At 32.8% G+C, this 17283-nt stretch overlaps 1 protein-coding gene across 2 annotated transcripts in view; it reads right to left on the minus strand.

Moving 5' to 3' along the window:
- The window catches only part of LOC126835257 (inhibin beta chain-like), a 37654-nt gene extending 21153 nt beyond the window's left edge, over positions 1–16501 (minus strand). The window contains exons 1-3 of one of the 2 annotated variants that reach the window (XM_050567727.1): positions 15855–16501; positions 15642–15791; positions 5897–6364 (exon numbers count right to left, since the gene is read on the minus strand). In XM_050567727.1, coding sequence (XP_050423684.1) covers positions 5897–6364; positions 15642–15768 — 595 coding nt within the window. In that variant the 5' untranslated portion in view covers positions 15769–15791; positions 15855–16501. Of the gene's footprint in view, positions 1–5896; positions 6365–15641 lie in introns of both variants that reach the window. The other variant, XM_050567726.1, reaches the window with a different exon arrangement.
- Between the last annotated feature and the right edge of the window lie 782 nt (positions 16502–17283).

The raw sequence follows: 17283 nt of genomic DNA on the forward strand, positions 1-17283 counted from the left end.
ATCATTACTTATAAAATGTATTATTTAAACAAAATTATATTAAATATCTACAATGACTTTATTTTTGTAGATTATTAACGAGAGGAAAACACAGTATTTGAATGGAGGGATAGTCTTTTAAGCACCTGTCCCTCCGCATTTGTGTTTTCTATAACAAGCGCTTCGTTTCAGAAGAAGAATGTAAAAAAAATGACGTAGACCTCCGTACGGCATACGCACCGGTACGAATCACAATCAATATCCTTAGAATTTCATTCAATGGAGAAATATTTTGTAATCAATCGTAAAAATGGTATGTATGACATACCGTTTATCAAAATAATATTAATTAATAAAACCTACTATGGAACAGGGAAATAAAATATGCAATCTAAGGGAGAAACCGTTAGACGAAAAATAATATAATAATTAGAGAGTTGAGGATTTTATGTTGTTAGAAGATTTAAACCATCAAAATCAAAAAATTTTCCAAGCTATTAAACGTATGCTATATTAAAATGAGGGTGAGGTACAATATAGAGTTACGAATATTCTAGAATTTATCATCGATACGCCGTTCACAAGTACAGTCTAGTTTAAAATATTATTTGTCACATACGATTGATACCTTTACAACTCGTCTGTTATTAACAAGAAAATAAAGGTATGTCCTTTTTAATTGGTTTAAAAGATATAAATTATAAGTGCAAATAACCAAAAAATGATTAAAAATTCTAACAAAAATTGAGCATTACAAAGCATTATTTGAAACACAATAGTTTTTAAATTGTATTAGATGGAATTTAGTGGGGGCACGTTTAAATGAAGTTATCTTCCCAATGTCTATCAAAAGAGATGAATTAATCATATCATATAAAATTAAAAACAAAGGAGACGAATGTCTGGTGAGAAGTTATTTGCAATCTGTATTTTTATTCTGGCCAGCATGCAATAAGTATCTGCTATTCAAAAACCTGTTGGTCAGCTGATTTCCCAAAACCACAACTGGGTTTGTTATTGACGCTAAGGACAAATATGCGTAAAACTCGATAAGAGAGATTATAATTTGATATTTATATTATGGCTAAAATTCTTAAAATAATTATTACCGGGTTAAGTAACTAAATAAAAACGATTTTAAAATTTGTGCGTATCTTTTAAATATTTGAATAAAATATATGCTAATTAAGCAATAAATGAAGAGAGCATAAAACTTAATGCGTTAAACGACTCTCCCAAATCAGTAAATGACGGTTAAATCTATTCCCAGTTCAGATCTCAGCCCACGCTCCAGACGACCAGACAACTTATTTAAATTAAAAAATCATTATCATATTAATAGAAAACCAATCGTTTGAGCATAACGTTACTGTCTTTCGACACCATAGCCAAATTTAATTCAATTAACCGTGTGCATTGAGAACGTATGTTTTTTATTTAAAAACGAAAAAATATAAGTAATTAAGAAAAGTATTAATTGGTTTGTAATACATACTATCGGAAACGCTAAAGTCCAAAGATTAAAACATATATAAATATATCACCTACTGCTTCAATTTCTATAAATTTTTAATCAGTTAAAAATTTTGAAAATTGCAACACTAATATAATAATAATAACATAATAATGTTATTTTAATTTGTACGATTATGTATCACATTTGTCATAAAACTACAGATTTGGCGCCTCTGCGTACAATGTCTAATTTAAGCATAAACCAATTATTTATACTTCTCATTTCATATTATATTATTACACAAATCATATTGACACATTACCTCAATGTATTATCTACGTGCATAATCTAAAACTCAAGATTTATAAAAATCATTATAGCACTAGGTATTTAGAATAACTTAGTTTATCCCGTTCTTCAGCTCGTACTCAAATATTTGTTCGTACTACTTGACACAGATAAGAAAATATTACCACCCTGATGACGTGGTCATTATTCATTTCGAGCTTGACTTTGCAAAAATACATTGCAGAGGGACGTTGTGTCCATTTATGCTGTGTATGCACCGACATGAGGTGGGTTAGTACATCTAGCTACTTATCCCGTCGTCCTACGCGCTCCATCGTTTAGGACAAGGTCTCTTTGTGTGTTCGGTAAATACGTTCAAACGATATAAGAAAATAAATTCGGTAAAACGAGTTCATCGAGGACTTGCCATAATCAATAAAATATTGCAGTAAATCGTGTCGGAGCTCAATTAATTGTCGGCGGACCCGGCTCGTTTGAACCGTGTATAGTGTGTATACACAGTATGTTCTCATAATAATATCACACTGCAACGTACACGTGTAACATAAACGTATATTAATAATATCATAATGGCTGTATCGGAGCTCTATAAGTACATTAATCCTGTAGGTATAAAGATATCCGCTGGCGGGATTACGTTATTTAACTGCATCGCATCCACGGTTATACATTCAGGCAGTCATGAACACTACTTATTATATATGCCTCGGCTTGCCCATACCGCAGTGTCCCAATTAGCCGTAGTATCGAAAAAGAATATAATAAAAATATACGTATATAATACTTAATTAACTTAAATAAAAATAACAAAACGATAATGATAGTATATATAATAATAGTAACAATATTATAGAATATAATAATATGCAATAAATATTTGGGCGTGAACCGATGTCTATAAATTACAGGCATAACGATCTGGGTCTAGGGTTTCTCTACTATTCTAGTGCTTCTATATAAACGAGTTCAAATAAGGCAGCGGCGGTTGATAGGTATTTCTGCCCCCAAGCCGTCTGGCTTGCATCGCGCGGGTGCCGTATTCACCGCCACGTACGTATAATATGCGCCTGGTCTGCATTTAAATAAAATTATTTTAAACCAATACTCTCAGGGCCGTATCATTATTGTTAATCCTACATGTCGCCACCGCCACTGCTGCCATTTTCGCCGAGGTCGTCGTGTTGTATTGTCTTCTACGTACACCGCAGTCCGCAGAGACTGCTCGTAGTAAGAGAAAAATAGTTTCATAGTGGAAAGGGCAGAAATGGGACCAAATTTCACTCAGTTGCCGAGTAGACTATTTGTCCTGGGAATTTCGCTTTTTTTTTTTTTAATTTATTCATATTTTTGTTTTTATAATATATTTAATCATTCTAACAAACACAACACAACGTTTCTTCTTTCAAAATTGGGGAACTTTACAGCCGGTCTCTCTCGCTCAGTATTCATATCGCCGACCACGGTCAGAGTTTTGGGACGCGCAATTAATTTCTATACAAAAATATTCTTGTAAATGTTACGGGTTACCTACCCAATAATGACAGGTGTACCAAAACGGACAGAGACACATTGCAATGAATTAGAAACGAGACGACGCGGCCCATAGCAACTGCATTATTTACCCGATGAATTTATTTGCGGACAGCAGGGAGTCGCATTTGTCCTCGATCAACGTTTTCACTCAGCGTGCTTACCTCCAAGACAGGTCGACGCCGCTATCTTCCATGTAACAGTACTAACTACTAAATCCGAAGATATTCAGCGAAATTATCGCGCGCCTGGAGTAATAATACAAATTTAAATATCCGTGAACTGGTTGCCTTACAGCTAAGTGCTGAAAACAAGAATATCTACTCGTACACGCGCAATCTATTGATTTCTGATTATTTATTAGTTGTTATCTCCACAGTTGGTTAACATTTAACTGCTCATATAGTGGTTTAACGAAAATATAAAATAGCATAATATGTAATAGTACAAAAAATCAAATACGGTACTTATTATTATGATTCTGACTTTGGAATTTAAAGCTAGGACGTTTTACAGTAAAATAGATTCTATTCTGGCTTTAGAGTACAAAATATAAAATTTTAAAAATATGAATGCAATTTACTCATACAAATTGCCATTAAATACATGAACAATATAAGTGGATATGGTATTTAAAAGTTTTAACCAGATAAAAGTATTATTGCTTGATTAGTCATTATCTACAGTGGTATTACTGAAGTGTCTGATGTCATGTTCTTTATGGGTGGGTGGGTGATAAATATTTTTTTCCCCAAGATGTTAGTGGATGGTTCGGCGCCACTGCTGATGTGTATACCTGTACATAAATACATATATATACACGAAATATTGGTTTGGAGAAGGTAGAGAAGGTCTTCCTTGTTATGGTAAGATCTCTTGGCTCTTTGCCAATCTTCTACAACGAATATACTCACTTAACGTGTGTACTCTTGACTTTTTTTGTAACTACTGTTATATTATTATTTGCCGAATATATGTATAGTTATAAAAAATAACTTTAAGGTAATCATTGTATTATATGTTGGTAATATAAATTTAAGTATTTAAGAATAAGTTGTCATTATCAAAAAAAATGTCTTCGGTATAATAATATTTACATAAAACATTAGCGCAAATATTGCAATTCAGAGAGTTTATAACTTTCAAACTCCTCCAATCTTTCCTAGAAGTTGGTTTTAAAGTAACTATAGTTTACACAAATTCAATTGCTAATATTTTTCGAGAACTTGATGGAGTTAGAAAAGGCTAAGCTTTAAGCTGTTCGCGGCAATATTGGTCTAATTTAGGGCAATAAATATACACTTGACTTACAAAAAAGAATATCAATGCTTTACTGTACTTATAAATCAACACAAAGCTGTAGTTTAACATCTATTATGTTTGTATAGCCCATTTAAAAATCCTACAAATATAAATCAAGTGATAGGAATAATATTATACTTAATCTTTTATTTTAGTGTTTTTTTACCCACTAAATATTTTCAAAAACGTGTTCTAGTTAACTTGACCCATTTATGCACTGATCCAAAACATGTTCGTTAACAAAATATTTTACTTGAATTCCACGATACTTCTGCATCTGTACCTACGGCTTAAATATACTAGGTTATTGCATATCCCCACTTTATTATATTATCAATTCACAAAATGGCAGCGTAAGGGTACATCATTGCTTTTTTTTTATAAATATATACATAATACTTTTATAAAATAAATAAATTTGATTGGCTGACTTTTACGCTGCCATTTTATTTTTATCGTCGAAAATTTCGATGGAGAGGGGTAGAGATGCAATAATTTAGTATATTTAAGTCATGTATAAACTATACATTACTCTTTATAGTTTCCAAACTAATTAACTGATAAACTCTAATAAATATTAGAATGTTACAAGAGGATAATTTATTTTATGAAATCACCGCTTCTTTATAATATTCAAAGTCGTTAATAGGTGTGTATTTTAGATTGATTTGATAATTTTTTTTTTTTATTACATACTTAACCTCACAAAAACTTTTGAAGCCACCGACTTGTTCAGCCGGGAGGCTATGCCATTACGTGGATATTCTAATAAATCAAATTTGATAAAATGCACCAGAAACATACTAAATTATATTGAGTGTGCGAGAAGAGAAGATGAAAACTATTATATTTTTAAATAAAGTTAAATGACACGGTAATTGATATCGAAAAGTGAAAGATAATGTGTTTGTCTTTAATAATAGGATTTTGTTTTATGATACTAAGATAAATATTTATTTATATAATTATTAAGTTACATATTATTTCAAGTATTTCATATTATGGAGATTAGATGTTGGTTTTTTGTCATACAAAACGATCAATAGGTGTCTATACGCCTATTAAATCATTTTAATAGGCGTGTATAATATTAGGCAATATATAAAATGTACTAAAAAATAGTACGTATAATGATAAATTCTTAATTAATAATGTCTACGACTAGGTAAAATATTATTATAATTCAGATTGGAGGCAACAGCATAATTATAAATGTCGTCATGAGTAACAGCTAACGACTTCATAGTTTGGCTACCACAATATTATCGTCACTTTTAAACATTTATTATGACTAGATTATGAAAATATTTCAAAACGTACCCGGTTCTGCGAATCCGATAATTTCCCTGGTGCGACCGTAGAAGTCGTCGGGTTCGGAGTCAGCATCCCTGGATGATACGGGCAATCGCGTGCTAGGCAGAGGTGTATTGCCCGCCGCGGTGTCCGCATCGGTAGCGGTTAGCCCGGATAACGGTTCGACGGCCAGAGCTTCAACCAGAAATCTAGTTGACCGGGCCTTAGTGACGTTTGGCTTAGCGGTCATGCCTAGTTTTGAAAGTATCTGTTCCTTTATCGCCTCTATCCGCTGTTTGTCCAGGCTAGACCTAGCGGCGCTGTCATAATGCCGCCGGCCACGCGGTCTATGCTTTCGCCGGTGATGGTGCCGGTTGACGCCGGCTGTCGATGGTAATGACGACACTAGTGACGAAGACGATGACGGTAAAACTGGCGTTAATTCGTCAGACGCTTGTTTGCACCATAGACAATGCTGTTTGCTACCTGATGTACCTGAAAAAAATAGAAAAGTAATAATATCAACTACTTTAGTCTTTAGTTTTCTTAAGTAAATAAATAATAGAATCGCTCAATAAGGATGTTTCGATGTTTTTTAACTCTCCAATATTTAATTATTACAGATAAGAACAACAAGACGATTTTTATGAATTAATAATTGTTCGGTAACACGTAGAGTTAGAACTTAACTGTTATGTCTTATTAAACCAAGTAGTGCTATGGATTAACAGCAAGAATCAATTTACAAAAGTATTTGTAATTTGATAAATTACAGTTAATGTATTTTGATTTATTACAGATCATTATGAAGATAGAATATGCAGAAGAAAACAAAATGGAAATCAGTATATTTAACGTAAAATGTAGTTTAGTATTTAAACAATCAAATAAATAACATATTACATTTTTCTTAATAAATCTAGTTTTAAATATATTTTTTAAATAAAAAAAACCGTTTATTTTTAAGGAAGGAACTTCCACCATTAACTATGTTAGACTATTAATAAATGTAATAACAAGTGTTAATACAAGCCTAATGCCTGTGGGCTACAACACAAACATACACATCGTAATTTTAAGTTTTATCACTATGTGTCATTTAAACAGAAGAAATGAGTCAACCTTTTAAAACTCGTCTTTAGGGCGTCTTGTGACAAACATTACTTATTAGTCATCCTGTAAAAAATTTAACGACTATATCCAAAAACTAAAACATTAGTAATATTTTTTAAGTAAGTATTATTGTTTTCACTTTTCCTTGTCTATCATGTTAGCGGTAGTATTATAATGAGGGTTAAAAACTTGTTACAATTTTGTAACAAATAGTTTGTATTTATAAGTGAGTTATACAAAGTTAAAATTATTATTTTTTATCTACCAAGTATTACATTTTTTATTTTTATTAAGACAATTAAGGTTTATCGAAGGTGAAGTTTTTATGTGTAATAATAAAATAATATTTCTTTCGATTGATAATAATTAATTAATAAATAAAATTAAAAACTATCGATTTAGAATACTTTATAAACATACACCTGTGTTCAGTATTTTTAAACAAAGTAGTGCAGCTAGTTTGCTTATTAAATATTGATTTGACGTCATTTCTCGTTTTTTAATACAAACATTACCTCCATTAGGTACATTACTAAGCAACATAAAACCGCATTTTCAAACCGTATTAATTGACGTCATAACACGTTCTAATTTAGGCACCTTTATACTAAAAAATCGTTAAGAATATAGTAAAATCGTATACTAAAAAGACGACGTACTATCTATATTTAATGAGCAAAGTATAACGAATTTTCTGCAAAATCGTACTATAATGTATAGGATGAGCCAAAGTCATGTTGCATAGACCAAAAGTCATAAATTGAAAGTTGAATTACGTGAAGTTTTTTCACGATTTCACGATTTATATAAAAGTTTCACGGCATGACTTTTGGCTTACTCAATACATTTATTGATAGTTATGAGAAACGTTTATTGTTAGTCCTTTTTGCCAGACTATCATTATTCATCTAAAGAAGAAACAGAATATTCCATAATAAAATATTTTTTCGTATTTCAAATATTGTTGGTACTTGAGTAGACATACAACAATAGTTTGATAACCGTTTGAAAGATGATAAGTTCAACTATGTTTTGTCGGGATCGGAAACCAATATTACGAAAACAATAATTATTAATGAATGGGCTTTGAACTCGAATTATTATTTGGGTTGAGGTGATTCAGGTTATATTCGTATTAATTTCAAAGTTCTGTAAGTGAGAATGTATATAGACTCAAGGCTAAATCCTAAGGCCGAAACCGATTAATCCTTAGAGACCAAGATAAAATGAGCCTTTAAATAAATATAATTATTTTAAGTTGTTAGTTTTTTTAATTTTTAATTATTTTTGAGAAACCTTAGTAGAGTCTAATTTTAAATTTGTCCAAATTTGTACCGAGATTTCCTAAGGCGTCAGCTGTATTTTAACAACACTATTTTTTTAGTTAAACTACTAAAACATATAGATATTTATGTAAATCGCGTGATGCAATATATTTTATACATGTATACCACTGTCGGGAGCAATTACAAGAGAGTTTGCCGATAAAATGCATATACGCATTGTTACCCCGATATCTAATAATACACAGAGGGCATTGAACAGCTCGTTCCCCCTTTTATCCCTTAAATGAAGTTATTGATTCAAGCGTCCAATAGGCCGATACATTTTTATTTCCTGCGTGAGTGTTCGTGCGATCAATGCACATAAAACACGTCATATATATATGCGGGCACCAGTGGTCTACTCTCCGTGCCTTATCGCGGACATACGCATGCAATGCAAGTATAAATGCATCGGTGTATAGGGTTGCGGCCGTCCGCTTGAAGTGTAATAATACAGTAGCAAGCACGGTGGTGGTAATAGTGCAATATTGTATCCCTGGGGAGACCGATAAATTTATGTACACTAGAACTGCGACGGCAACGGTGGCGCCGCCCTTAGAGAGGGGTTGTCTGTGGCTGCAGCGAGGCTGATAGGGATGGCAGGGATGGTATGATGCGTGAGTGCGTGCGTACCATGACTGACCTCACGTAACGACCGATGATGGCCAGACGGACACTGACCTGCGTAACCGGATAACTCTGGATTATACGTTATCGGTTATGGTCTGGTTCAATTTCAAATTAAAATAACGGACATACGAGTACAATATCCACACTAAAAGTGTGTTCATGCCACCATTCATGTTGATGCGATTAACAGTATAATAAATAAGTACTCGATAAAGTTATTATAGCGATACAATATAATATGGTATCGTTAAGGTGAACAAATTTATAAGTACGTATTATTTTAAAATAGAATATTTTTTAATCATGTTTGAATTGTAAAATAAATAAAAAAATGTACTGTCAATAAAAATATATAAAATGCATACAAATATACACATTAAATATCTTTATATTTTGCTTTGTATGAGTAATAAATAATAATCATTACTATATGGGTAATAATATTATAGTGAATTATACATGTTATATAATATAATATGTTATTATTAGCATGTACCCATAAAAGAATAACCCAATAATGAATTGTTTATTTTTTATTTATTAAACATGAATTTACGCAGCTTAGAAAATATAATATGTAATGCATTTTATTCATGAAGGCGTTCGCCTGAGGTAACCTCTTGATTAAATTATTAAAACAGAAAAGCGACGTGGGAGCAATCGTTTTTGCAACGTTACCTATATATTTTTTAATCTATGTAAAATTAATATACATAGGGGTGGTTAATAATCAAGGGCAAATAAAGTGAAAAAAATAGATTTGCTATTGCAACGTTATTAATATGGTATACATCAAAACTAATGCCTAATAAATAATTCTCTAAGTATAATCAAACATGAATGAGTTTTATGAATATTGTATATTATACTGGACGCTTGTCGTCGGTTATTAAGTGCGATACCCTACGTATTATTTGAACACATCAAAATATTAAACAAATATTATGTTATACCTTTTATTATAGTCACGCTTCGTATCACTATGATGTTTTATTGAAAAGGGGGACTCACGTATAGTGTTATAACTCGAATTTTGAAACACAATATACACACGTGTTGGCATTTATTCTATACGACAGTAGGTATATGTTTATAATTAGTATGATAGCCAGGAACGTACCCATAAAAGTGCATAATATTAAATTAAGAACGGATGAGATAGAAGTGTCATGCAAATAAGCCGAGTCCGCAATCAAGAGAAAAATTAGATTTCATTTTAATATTTTAACTAATTATGCAATATATATGTACGCATAATCCACACAGTTTGTATTTTAAAAGTATAATATATATATATATATATATTTACACAACTATAAAAAAATAGCTTTTTAAAAAAACATTCGAGTAGTTGTGTAATGCTATGTCTTTAATCCAAATTGAAAAAATTATTTCTGAAATACCCACAAGCTTAAACAAAGTAGTGATGGGAATCCGAAAACAGGATTTTTATAATAAAAAAAAATCGCTACTTAAAAGCCACTTAAAAATCTTAAATACTATTACAATATAAAACAGTGTGTCTAAGTAAAATGTTTTTGATGAAAATTAAAAAAAAAACTATTATCTTTGACTATAAATGGCTTTCGGATTTCAACAAATCCAAAAGCAATTTATCTTTTTAGTATGGTTATTTATTTTTACATTTTCATCAAAAATATTAAGTAACTAAGTTCACAGCTTTATATTGCAAAAATATTTAATACTCATACGATTTTTAAGTGGTTTAAATAGCGTCTCTTTTGTGAAAATCCGGATTCCCATCACTAAAACAAAGCAGATGACCAAAACTCTCATGAAATTCTATTATATATCAAGTCTGCTAGTTTTTTGTACCTACTTTTACTAAATGCTGAGCGAAATATATGGGAATATTCGTCAGTTTAGTTTTAGATCTCATTAATAGCTATAAAATCTATATAATTAGTGTTACAACAATGACACCATTAACAGTCATTAAACATAAGTTAACTTTATATCTTTAAACAAAGTGTATCACTGTTATTTTTAAATCAATGGTACTACTCACATTACCCAGACCTATTAAGTTTTCTATAAATTAGTAAAAAATTAGTTTGATAGTTTTAGGATCTATCTATAGTGTCATTAGTTAGCGTTTAAAACCCATTACAGCGACTAACTCTACAAGTACTTTATGAATCTACTGAGTATAGTTGCGACAGTGGAATGGTTACTAATTCTCTGAAGATGGTTTAAAACTAATGACAACATGGATATATCTGAAATTAGTTTTAAAAAAAGTTCAACCCCCCCCCCCAAATTATATCCTATATACGCCACTGTATAGTAATATATTATTCATGATTTATAAATTCAAAGTTGATAAGTTATAACTTAAACTTTTTTCCCAAAAGTATTTGTTTTTTATATTATAACCGATTTCTCTCAACAAATCAGTCTACTATTCCTTTTGCATATTCGCGAATTAAAAAAAAAATGCTTGTATCTACAAATAAAAGGTGAATTCCCGACTTGAACAATTATAATAATATGTTGTGTTAAATATTGTATTGTATAACTAAAGTTAAAATCAGATTTGCGGATATTATTTAATAAAAAACCATGTTTTACTAACTGTTTTGATTTATGAATCGTAACGTTTCCAGGTAATGTATTCTTATTTGAATTCCAAACTATAACAGTTCAGGTCCGCATGATCCACAACGATTGATCATTAACAGCGGCTATTGCAATCCATTCATTAAAAAAAAAGAATATTTAACTCTACGCCGAGGTTGTCGTAATGGTGATGCCTGAGCTTGGGTTGTGAGGAGAGTTCTAGCTAATTATATGTGTGCGACGCATTCCAGTTTGCTTGCCCAAGTCCTTTTAGGACAGCCACCTTTCACGTGTGGCATTTAAGCATATGCTTATAGAGAGAGAGAGAGAGAGAGAGAGAGAGAGATTAACAAGATAACGGCACAAGCTGAAACCCCTGCTCGCGGCGTCAGCAAAATATATAACCAGCCAAAGTGCCATAGAGTTCCAACAAAAATCTCAGGAGGCATATGCCATCATAGAAGACATTCAACACGCACGCACACGCTGATGGTAACATGCAACTGAAAAGAACTACCTACATTGTTGAAGCGTTTTTTGGCATTTAGTTTGAGAGTCTACGTATTATAATATGAAAACTGATAATGCCAATTTTATTAAAATTAATAATTTATCGCCCTGTGGGTTAAAGAGTATAATATTTAAACACTTGATCTAGTATAGATAAATAAATAAAACAGGTATTTCATGTAGACTAGAATTGAATTAATGAGAAACAACCCAGGTTTTAGATTTTCATAAGAGGTGAATGTCGGAATTAGTAAGTCCAAATAATCGCACAGTCGATTTGTATTTTATACATTTAATGTATACAGTTTGACGACATTATCAAATCACAAAAATCAGAAAGTTGTATGTAATACTAAAGTTTAGAAATCACATTATCGGTTTTTAATTTTATAAATTGTTGTACTACAATTAAACGCACACAGAAATAAAAGTTAAAACAATCATAGTTTAAAAATCGAATAATGTGTTAGCGCATTTATAACGACAAACTACTAGAAAATGTGATATCGAGGACTATATTATGACCTAAACCCCCGTATTATATAACATAACATTGTATGTATAAATAAATGAGTGAAAAATGGAAGATTGCTGCCAACCAACCCCTGGGCTGTTAACACTAGATTGAGATAACATAAATAAAAACAAATAGTTCACCCAACATTAGATCCATTAATGAAAATATAATTATAATAACACTAAATTTATATAATTTTATGTCTTGTATAGTAAGTTATTTTTAAAATTGATAATACAACCAATTTATAAAAAAACATTTTTGGTCGTTCACAAACAAAATCTAATTACAGTTTGTAATAATACTTCATGGAGATAATTAATAAGAACCTTAAAATGGTTGAATAATAATTACCACACTGTAATACCATAGAGGTTACTAACCTGACATTGGAGAAAGAGTTGTTCTTTTGACCAACAACTCGAAATTGACGTTCACCTTCAGTCATCTCAATATAATACTTTATTTTATTTTAAAAGCTATTTCCGTAATGTTATTATTATTATATTATAATTATCGACATAGTCAAGCTACAATTTTATTCTAGTGATGTGTCTAGTACAGGTTTTTAATAATTTGTACTATTTAAACGAAAACTTCAGTCTTAGTCTACAATCAGTATATTTTTTCTTTAAACAAAGTATAATTTGTCATTTGACGTCGTTAATACGAAAAATTGATATTTGTCAAGGCATCTATGACCAGTGGAAGTATAAAACTATTTGAAAGAAATACATAAAACAGATTTACATAGATGGTTATTTCCAGAATAAAAGAAAAGTATAATTTAACAATTAGTAGAGTGGATTCCAAAATCTTATTTTTAAATATTTGTAGATATTCTTAAGAAATAAGGAAAATGGTTTTTTAATTTTAGATTTCTTTTACATGAAGAAAAATACCATTTAGGTAAACTTTTATTTTTTAGCCTTTATTTAAAAATATGACGAGCCAACAATAAAACAAAACTATGACAAAATATACAAATCAGTGAAAATAAATACAAATATAATTAATTATAGTATATACAACTAATAGTGATATTAAGTAGAAAACCAAACCAAAGAGAACACAGAGAAAACTATAATAATATAGTAGAGATTTAAATAGTGCAGCCAGCGCTCAAAAAGAAAGAAATTGTGGTTAGGTAAACATGTATCTTAATTCAAGATAATAGCCATGTGTTTGAACCGAAAATGTTATTGTAGTATTCAATTGCATACGGATGTACTGATGGAAATGTAAAAATCCGGATATTCATAAAAAAAAAACGCTATTGCAGTCATTTAAACAAATTTAAATACAGTATATAAATATGTATTTTGATGAAAAGTAAAAATAAAACACAATTCCGAAAAGATAAATTGTTTTTGGATTTGTTGAAATCCGAAAGTGATTGTCATGGCTATACGTTTTTTACATCAAAACATTTTACTTAGGTACACTGCATTCTAATGTAAAAATGTTGGTGTTTATAAGATTTATAAGTGGCTTAGAAAAGGGTTTTTTGTGGAAATCCGGATTTTCGGATTCCCATCGCCAAGAGTAGTAGATTCGAACTGTTGTTTTTCTGATATATTAAAAATAAAAACCAGTCGAAAAAAATAAGCTGGTTGTAATTTGTAACAATGAAATACAGTTATTATATAATAACAAAATATTTGGACTGTTAAAAAACATTTTTAGGTAATGGCCCAAGTTGCAAAAACTTAAAAAAAAAAATTCTGAATTCCGTCGACGATACATAGAATATAGTACATACTGTCAATAATACAATATGCATTTTAATATTGGCTTTTTAATTAATATAACTGTGATTTAATTATTTGTGGGTAATTTCAACCTTATTTTTGGATGGTTTTGAAAATAATCTTGGTTAGGGGGTCTATAGACTCCCTAAATTCCCCCAGGCTATAACCCTTTCTCCCTTAAAAATATTATTGTTACACTAGCGTAATCCTGAGACTTTTTTGTTAACATTAGGGGAAGGAAAATTTAAATTTTTACTTAATTTAGTCTATTTTTTATGATACGCATTATGTCGTGTCTTTTATATTTTAAAAAAACAACTAAGAAACCATTATTAGTGACGTTAGGGACGCTATAGCAATCACATTCGTGTTTGTTAGCTTACAGTTATTAAACAAGGTTTATTCATACATTTTGCCCATATTTTTTAAGAGGTATGGGGAGCGAATATGTGGGTATAGTAAGTGAACGTGTATAATAATATATATATATATTATGTATAACGAGTTATCTAGTCATATATAAATCATTGGCCGAGAGTATTACAGTATACTGCGAGCGCGAGAAATAAAATTATATTCAGTCACCGAAAAGGGAAAGTAAATCGGGTAAGGCAAGTTAAAATGAATCCGAATCGAACAACGAAAATATTAATTAATATTAAAATAAACGAAAATATTAAAATGTCTACGTCAATACACGACGAGAACGCCGTTTTAACAGACCCATTAGTACAACTTTCAGAGGTTCTCATGTACGTATCATTACAGCTAGCGTACGGTATGTAATTTTTATTAACGACTCAATATGAAAATACCGGTTTTGTACGAATTGAAATTCAAAGGAGAAGAATAAGACAGGATAAACGAGTGCAGTCAACAGGTGTTTCGTTTTAGAACTCGATCGTAAATTGCAATCGCCGACTTCATCAAACGCCGTTGGTCGTTTAAACTCAAGTCTCGGTTTGTAAACCAACGAGCAATAACGTCGACGCCGCGAATTAGTACCACCGCATAGGACAATAATGTCGAGACAGTTACCTCCTACATCATCTGTGCACCGGCCGAGTACTTTTACGGTGTCCGGCACAGGCGACGGTCGTGGCGTTGACTATTAGTGATAGTGAAATGCTAAACTCATAAACCTACTCTCGTATTTTCTGAGATTCAGGTTTGGTCGGTGCCAAATTCGCCGCGTCCTCAAACCCGCCACCGAAGATCACGCCTGCAGGCCCTCAGCATGGCGTATACGGCCCAACCACAGTGGTCTCCTAACACCAATTGTGAGCCTACTCATCCGAGCTTACTTATAGTTTAAACGAAAGGATATGGGGTTTGACCGTGCTTACCGGGCGTGTTCGTCTGGTGTTCTGCACCGTCTTGACCGAAGGCAACGGACATGAACGGAGCTCTCTCCAGTTGTGACGTGACGGTGGCAGTAGCGGAGGACCCGACGGATTCGCGTGGTTCGGACATGGCGACCGTGACGGCTGCGGCGGCTACAATAACGACAATACGTATAGACCACGACCAATTGTATCGGTTACGTGTCTTCCACATACTTCTCACAAGCGCTCAGGTCAGCGGCGGCGTCTTTACACACGCGACTTTTGGCCGACAACTCATCGGGCGGCCGATAGCGTACACTGCAACGGTACCGACATGGCCGCACGGTATGACTATGGGGATTGTTGTCGTGCCGTCGGGAATATCAATCGATCGGTGGGCGCTACGCTTCTATTATTTTATTATGCGTAAAATCGTCACCTTCTGTAGTATCACAGGGTGTAATAATTTACGGCTGTTACGGGCCCGGCCTCGACGGACGCGTATCAGTAAGCCGCGTGCCGAACACGTGTCGGCCGCAAACGCCGGTTCGGGTCGTCTGGCAGGGACATCATCGCTGCCGCTGCCGCCACCATCGCCGACGCCGCGCCGCCTCCTCCAGCACTTGCGCCACCGAGGTAAACGACAGTTATTAAATCGAATCGAACGGGACGTCCGACGTTAATAACGCGTAAGACGCGAGTCGTTAGACAGATGGTGTGCCCGCGAGAGTTGAAACAAAAACTGTAAGCGAGCAAGTGAAGGCGAATCCGCGGGTAAAACGAAGTTCGTCGGATCGCGGTTACGTCTGCGGCGAGGATCGGAAGATCGGACGCGAACGCGTGTGGATCGTAGGTCGGTCGCTGTACACTATAAAACACGCGCGCCGCGGCACATCAGTGTACCGGCCGGCCGCATTCGCCGTCGCCACCGTAATGTGGCTGGCGCACCGCGCATGCGTAACCGGCGCACACCACGTGTCTGACACCTAGACAAGGTTCAATTTTCAGCGCGGCCGGTGGTCTCCCGACGGTTTCTCTTGGCTGACCACGACACACGAGACTCCTCTGGCGGTACATGTCATTCGATGGGGGGTTTTTTTTTTTAGGGGGGCGGTGAACAATAATAATTGTAATAACACATTGCAATAAATTAAAACGATGTCGAGGTGTAAGTTGTGCATCACAATTATTCTTATCGACATGACATCACTCATTGATATGGCAGAATATTAATCATAGGAAACTTTTATATTTATACAGGCCACGGCAATAAATGATGACGATCGCCTCGAGAGAGTAAACAACGTTGTAGCATAAACCGCAAATGAGTACTCGCGATACTATAGCAAAATACTAGATAAACGGCTGAATCATCTAATACCTTTTAAATGTGTAATCCTTACGTACTCGTAACTAATAGCCTAATCCGGACGGATATCCTAATGTCACTTCAAAAATATTACATTATGTCTAAAGAATCTCTGAAGTAAAAAAAAAGCAAGATGTTTTGTTTAGGAAATGTACAGAGTTAGTTTGTAGTATATGCCAAATATCACGTGTATTATTAATTAAATGTAGTTTAAAAAAAAAATAGGTATCGTAAAGATAAAAGGTTACAGAAACGTATAAAATGTTATGTAATAAGTTGTCCTTTGTTTTAATT

Source organism: Adelges cooleyi, unplaced genomic scaffold, assembly GCF_023614345.1.
Source record: "Adelges cooleyi isolate 19-005CV unplaced genomic scaffold, UGA_ACOO_1.1 ACOO_flye_CR_arks_rails_tigmint_CR_PRNA_23, whole genome shotgun sequence".
Taxonomy (NCBI): domain Eukaryota; kingdom Metazoa; phylum Arthropoda; class Insecta; order Hemiptera; family Adelgidae; genus Adelges; species Adelges cooleyi.